This window comes from Lichenostomus cassidix, chromosome 2 (genome assembly GCF_008360975.1).
Source record: "Lichenostomus cassidix isolate B80296 chromosome 2, HeHo_3.0, whole genome shotgun sequence".
NCBI classification, from domain to species: Eukaryota; Metazoa; Chordata; class Aves; order Passeriformes; family Meliphagidae; genus Lichenostomus; species Lichenostomus cassidix.
The window spans coordinates 136,663,289-136,669,962 of NC_139482.1; the positions used below are offsets into that span (position 1 = coordinate 136,663,289).

Below are 6,674 nucleotides of genomic sequence, written 5' to 3' on the forward strand. Positions count from 1 at the left end.
CTTCGAGCCGCAGCCGGGCGGCAGTGGGGGTTTGCCTCAGGGTCGCCCAATTGGTCGAGGAGACCCCGGCGCAATGGCCAGTGCCAGCCGCGCGAGCAAGACGAATTGGGCCGGATGCCCTCGGAGTAAAGCAGTCCCAGACAGGTGAAGGCGAGCAAGGCACCAGTTTATTGAGGAGAGCAGGCGGGGGAGGTGCGTCACTCGAGCCCTCGAAGCAACTCAGCAGGGAGTCCCGGTGCGAGGCACGAGAGGGGGTTCCCTAGCAACAGGGTTGCTGAGCCGAGCAGCCCCGAGCACGGGCAGGACACGACCTTTTAAGGGGGGCTACGGGGTTTCTCGGGGCGGAGATCAGGGGCGGGACCAACCGGGGAAGGGATTACATCATAGGGAGCAAATCAGGTATAACTGGGCGGGGAGTACATCGAACCAATGAGAGCGGGGCAGCAACAGAACTTTCTGGGGGTAGGCGGCAACAGGGGAGGAGCAGGGGAGGGGATAGCAAACTTAGAACCAATAAACTTAATACAAACTTTGGAGGGAGGGAGAGTGCAGCCTACAGCCTGGCCTCCTCCGAGTCCCATGAGATGTTGTCAGGAGAGGCATCCGCTTGTACGGGATGTAACTCTATATTTTGGGACTCGGGATCAGCAGCCTCGGGCTGCTGCACTACTACACCTCCCCCTTTCTTTTTAAATAATGAACGAAGATAATTAACTAAATACCGCCGAATAAGCGCAAACGAGACAATAATTAACACAAGAGCAACTAAAACAATCAAGCAGTCTTTAAGCAGGGTGGCTCCCCACTCTGGCAGTCCGAGTCCCTTGAGGACCTTGTGGGCCCATCCTCCCACGGTCGAGATGGTACTGTTGATGATTTTCTTCACTCCGTCGACCGTATTCTCGAACCAGAGGCTCGACTCGAACGTGATGTTATTGATGAGAGAGTTCATGTCCTGGAGCCTCTGGTGAATGGAGCGACTTCGGGAGGATATGTTGAAGCAGCACATACCTTCGAATTGTTGGCAACCATGGCCATGAGCAAGGAGGAGAAAATCGATGGCCGCTCTGTTCTGCAAAGTGGCCTGCCTGGTCAGCTGCTCATCTTTCAGGAGGTCTGCAATGGCCTCTGAAGTAAGCCGCGCCTGTTTCGACACCCAACACTCCAGGTTGCCAACCTCTCCCAAGGCCTTGGCTGCAGCAACCCAAGGCAGGAAGGCAGAGACTGCAATTCTTTTTCCTTTGGACCAATGGTAAATTTCGGTGCTGCAATCCTGATCGATATAACGATTTGGGATCGAATAGTTGACCCCCGCTGAAAGGTGGGTCATGTTAGGTGTCAACAGGGTCAGATGGCCAAAGGTACATGGGCCTCCCACAAGGTGAGAGGGAACGCCTGCCCAAGCGCGCTCCCCGCAAATAAGGAAAAGTCCCTCAGGGAGCCGAATCGGGTGGGGATTATGCCAATCAGGAGACGAAGGCGCTTTTACATGGGCGATATGGATGCACCAATTAGCTGCTTGATAATTCGGATTGCCTTGTCTCAGCCCCTGGTAAAGTTTTTTGTCTGACGGATAGGGTGTTTGGTAATCGAATTGGATGCATGCATTAGCTTTTAGAGAGCCAATCAGTTGAAATTCATGGGGCTCTTTGTCCATCTTCGGCTGATTCATAGCCCACTTCTGCCACATGAGGAGTGGGTTACGAATGGGAAGAGGGAGCTTAAACAATTGGCTGTCCTTGTAAAATTCGTAAAAATTTCCTTTCAAATCAAAAGTTGATCTCCACAAGGAGACGAGGGACGGCGGGAAGGCATCTACCTGGACTGGTGCTCCAACCAAGGCGGACGAGAGCGGATCTCGGACCGCATCGGTGGACAAACAAAGGTTGTCATTTTTCATTGCCTTGGCCAGGGTTACCCACACGTTCGCGGATGGCTGCCTCACGACCCACGTGGTCACGGGACTGGCAATGATGAGCAGGAGCAACGCGGTGATGAATGGGGCGTGCATCTTGGGGCTGCCAGGTGGGAAGCAAACACAAACATATTAACAAAAGCAAAAGGTTTTTAGGGAGGGAGTGAGGGGGAAAAGGAAAGGCCATAGGGAAAAGGGGGAAGGGAAGTGGGTGGCTGGCTCAGGGTCACGACACACGATGTCCACAAGCGAGGTGGAACGCTTGTGCTGACGCGGACGGAGCTTCCTGGGTGATGGTGGCGGTGGCGTGGCAGCCTTCCTCTTTCGGCGCCACTGCGCCTCGGTGACTTCTCTCTTCGGTGGTCTTGGTGACAAAGGACCTGCCTTGAGAAAGGGCTTTACAAATTTGCCTGGGACCCATCGTGGCCCTTCGGGGGTGGAGACGCAGCAGTAGCCACGTCCCCAGATGACCAAAGGGAAGGGGCCGACGATCTTGAGGGAGTCCGGTTCCTTGACCAGGACAAGGGGGCGCTCCTTCAACTTGGCTCGCTTGCTGTTCGCAAAATGGCGAACCACCGGGGGGTCTGGCTCCCTGTCGGAGCAATTTAGGAAATTTAGGGTAAAAAGAGCTCTCGCCAGCCGATTTGCGGGAGACTCTGTTTCTGGTCCCCCCTTCTGTTGAAGAAGCACTCTCTTGAGGGACCGATGAGCCCTTTCCACCAGGGCCTGACCCGTGGCTGAGTGGGGAATCCCGGTGGTATGGGAAATACCCCACTGGAGGAAAAATTTCCTCAGAGGTCCGGAGACATAACACGGACCGTTGTCCGTCTTAATCTCCCGAGGAATGCCCAGGACAGCGAAGGCCTGCAGGAAGTGCGAAATCGCATCCTTCGCTTTCTCACCCGAATGCGCGGTGGCAAAGATCGCGCCAGAAAAGGTATCAAAGCTCACATGTATATATTTTTGGCGTCCGAATTCAGGGAAATGGGTCACATCTGCCTGCCAGAGCTCTCCACTGTTAAGCCCTCTGGGATTGATTCCAGATCCCATGGATGTTATGCCGAGGGGTTGACAGAGGGGACAGGCTGCCACAATGGCCTTGGCTTGGTCCACGGTTAATTCAAACATGCGCCTCAAGGCCGGGACATTCTGGTGAAAAAGTGCATGGCTCAACGATGCCTGCTGGAATCGGTCAGGCATGTTGGCAGCATGCACAGGCGCAGCCAGCGCGTCTGCCATCCTATTCCCTTCCGTGATAGGACCCGGAAGGTCAGTGTGTGAGCGTACATGCATGACATAGAAAGGTTGATTACGCTGGGAGATGGCTTTCTGAAGCCGCTTAATCAAGCTATTAATTTTTGGGTTGGAGGAGCCGGACAGCCAACTGACCTCAGCCCTAGAGACAATCCCCGCAACATAGGCCGAATCAGTTACCAGATTGAAGGGGCCAGGAAAGCACTCGAATACCCTGACGGCGGCTGCAAGCTCGGCCACCTGGGCGGACCCCGAAACGATCTCGACATCACTCTCCCAACTTTGAGTCGAGGGGTTCCACCAGGCGATTGCCGATTTCCCTGATGTGCCTGAACCGTCTGTGAAAAAGGTCACGACATCGAGGGGTTTCATGCTCTGGACCTGTTTTAAGACAATTTGGAATTGTGAGATCGAGAATATCTTGTGTCTTGGGTACCAGGTAACTACCTGGCCGGTGAATGACTCTAAGGCTATTTGCATCTCCTCACTTTTCACCAATATGAATTCAAAGGATTTAGAGTCGAATGGGACATGGATGTACTTAAACTCACGCCCTGCTAGGACGGACAGGCGGGACCTCGCTCGTCTAACGAGCTGCGCCGTCTTGTCCTGTGGTGTTACCAAAACTCTGGGGGATGAGATGGGCAAAAAGACCCACTCGATGATAAGGAGTCTATCCTCCTTATCAGCCTCATCCCATTGGAAGATGAGCCCAAAGAGGTGTGGCATTTTCCCGAGAATGGCCAAATTGAAGGACAATTTGGGGTCACATCGGTGAACGTGACACGTTTTGAGGCGGTTCTGTACCTTTGTGATGACTTCCCGCGCTTCCGGAGTGAGGGTCCTTGGGCTGGTCAGGTCGCGGTCTCCGCAGAGGAGTGAAAACAGCGGGATCAAGTCATTTGTTGAGATTCCAATGAGGGGCCGAATCCAATTTATTGCACCACACAGTTGGTGGAGTTCCTGCAGGTTGGAAGGATTATCAATAATTTTAATTGGACAAGGTCTAATTGTCCGTTCGTCAATTTTTGCACCCAGGTACTTCCACGGCGCTGTCACCTGTACTTTTTCGGGTTGAATCTCAAAGCCCTCACTTTCCAGAGCCCCCACGACCCTAGAAAGTGTTGCCTTCAAGATGGACTCGGTGGGAGAACAGACCAGTACATCGTCCATGTAGTGGACGATGATTGACTCCGTTGCGACCTCTCTCACCGGTGACAGAATGCCATCGACATACCACTGGCAGATGGTGGGGGAGTTTTTCATCCCTTGTGGGAGCACCGTCCAGTGGTAGCGACGCATCGGGCGGTGCCTGTTGACAGAAGGCACTGAAAAGGCAAACCTGGGCGCATCCGCCGGGTGCAGGGGGATCTGGAAGAAGCAGTCCTTGATGTCCACCACTGCTATCTTCCAGTCCCGCGGGAGCATGGAAGGGGAGGGCAATCCGGGTTGGAGAGGTCCCATGTCTTCAATGACCTCATTAATTTTGCGCAGGTCGTGGAGGAGCCTCCATTTGGTCCCTCCCGCCTTCTTGATAACGAAGACGGGCGAGTTCCATGGACTGGTTGAGGGCACGATGTGCCCCTTCTCCAGTTGCTCCTCCACAAGCTGTTCGATCGCTCTTAATTTGTCGATGGGAAGGGGCCACTGTTCGACCCAGACCGGTTTGTCCGTCAGCCAATTCAAGGGCTGGGTCGGGCGCTCCCCAGTGACCCCTAGGAAAAATCCCGAGCCGGAGCCAATTCGACTCGGGTCCCCCATTGGGACATGGTGTCTCTCCCCCACAGATTGATCCCTGCATTAATGATGTAGGGACGCACGGTGGCAATGCGCCCCTCAGGCCCTTCGATGGAAATGAGCTGAGAGCTCTGCTCTGCGGGAGTGTATCCTCGCACACCTTTTAGTGCATGCGACACAGGCTCCTTGGCCCACGCCTTCGGCCAACTCGCTGCGGAGATGACCGTGACGTCCGCCCCGGTGTCTAACATGCCAGAAAGAGAGACGCTATCTCCCCCTTCCTGGGAAAGGCCGCAAGTGAGCATTGGCCTATTGTGTCCTACCGACCACGACCAGGCGACGAGCGGGTGGTCCGTGCAAGAAGCTGTGTGCGGCACGACTTTGACCCTTGCCACATCCTGTTCCTTGGAGAGACTAAGAGGGGGGTCGGCGATGGAAACCTGGACTGGAAAGACCCCATCTTGGTCCACTCTGGTCAGGGAAGGGAGGATGGTAAATCCCTCGGGTCCACTGTCCGCGTCTGGAAGAACAAGAATGGTATGGTCAGGAAATTGACATGTCAAGTATAGGATGGAAAATCCGTGTGTGTGGAAAGTGGTGTCATCCTTGACCTGGGCAGGATGGATGTTGGTATAAGGGTCATCCTCGGGGTCAAGGCCGGCCTCGGTCATGCGACGCGTGGCGGCCGGCGCCACACGCCGCTCATTCAGTTTCCCTGGCCAGCAGGGGAAGGAAATGGGAGGGAGGTAGGGTCGCGAAGGGAAGAGGGGTTGGGAACCTGGGCGCGGGCAGGGGCAGGAGAGCGGGAGAACTTAGGGGTTTCCTCCGCTGGCGTGGGGCAGTCCGCGGCGTAGTGCCCCCTCTTGCCGCAGCGGTTGCAATTGGCGGTTACAATGGGCTGCGGAGGGCCAGCGCTTGAGAGGTATTAACGTTAAGGGCTTTCACGGCGGCCAGCCGCCGGCAAGCGCTGACCATCTGGGCGATGGTCGGCCTCGGATCGTGGGGGAGGGATAGGATAATTTCTTTGCAAATGGTGTTTGCTCGCGTGATCGCCCCATCTACCAACAGCTGGTCCCGGATTGCATGATTTGGCACTTGATGATCGATGGCCTGCTTCAACCGGTCAACAAAGGTCGGGAATGCTTCATCCGGGCCCTGAAAAATCTCTAAGTAAGGGACAGTGGGGGCATCCCCTGGAGGGATACCAAGAAGGACCCTTTCAGCAGCACCGGCCAAGGACACGAGGACATCCATTGGGATCTCACTCGCTTGCTTTTGGGGTTTGAAGTATTCCCCCTCGCCCAACAATAAATCAAAGGATGGGCCGTTCGGCGTGCCGTACCCAGGTAGCAGTTGCTCTAACCCCTTAATTTGCTTTTTCCATTCTTCCTCCCATTCCTGGTATTCCACGGGAGAAAGAAGGCAAGACATAACCAATTTAATATCTGAAGGGATTAGAGGGACGCCCGTTAAGGTAGCGTGTAGAACTGCTTTAAAATAGTTTGAATCCCTGCCAAACTCTTTTTGCGTTTTGGCAAGGTCCTTAAGAACGGTACGGTCGAAGGGCTCATACTTTGGGCGACCGCTTGTCCACGAAAACTGAACCGGGGCTGCGAAAGGTGCCTGGAGGTCTCCCGGTTCCGATTCGAGAGGCTGCCTGTTCGGGACCGAGCCGGCGGACGCACCCAAGATGGCCTCCTTCCGGTCAGGGACCGTTAGAGGACCATCCAAGATGGCGTCCTTCCGGCAAGGACCGGAAGAGGAGCCG

The 6,674-nt window shown here is 55.0% G+C and overlaps 1 protein-coding gene across 1 annotated transcript; it reads right to left on the minus strand.

Annotated features, from left to right (window-relative positions):
• Positions 1–553: 553 nt before the first annotated feature.
• Positions 554–2,011, minus strand: LOC146442350 (uncharacterized). Its single transcript, XM_085049852.1, has 2 exons — positions 896–2,011; positions 554–832 (listed from the first exon to the last, which is right to left on the minus strand). The coding sequence occupies exons 1-2, from the start codon at positions 2,009–2,011 to the stop codon at positions 554–556; spliced, it is 1,395 nt and encodes a 464-aa protein (XP_084905978.1).
• Positions 2,012–6,674: the final 4,663 nt, after the last annotated feature.

What these genes read in the sequence shown, in the direction of transcription:
- LOC146442350 (XM_085049852.1), bottom strand. Translation starts at nt 2,011, where the DNA reads ATGCACGCCCCATTCATCACCGCGTTGCTCCTGCTCATCATTGCCAGT. An exon ending in GCCTCTGGTTCGAGAATACG is followed by an intron (nt 833 to 895) that starts GTCGACGGAGTG and finishes TGGGCCCACAAG; the next exon opens with GTCCTCAAGGGACTCGGACT.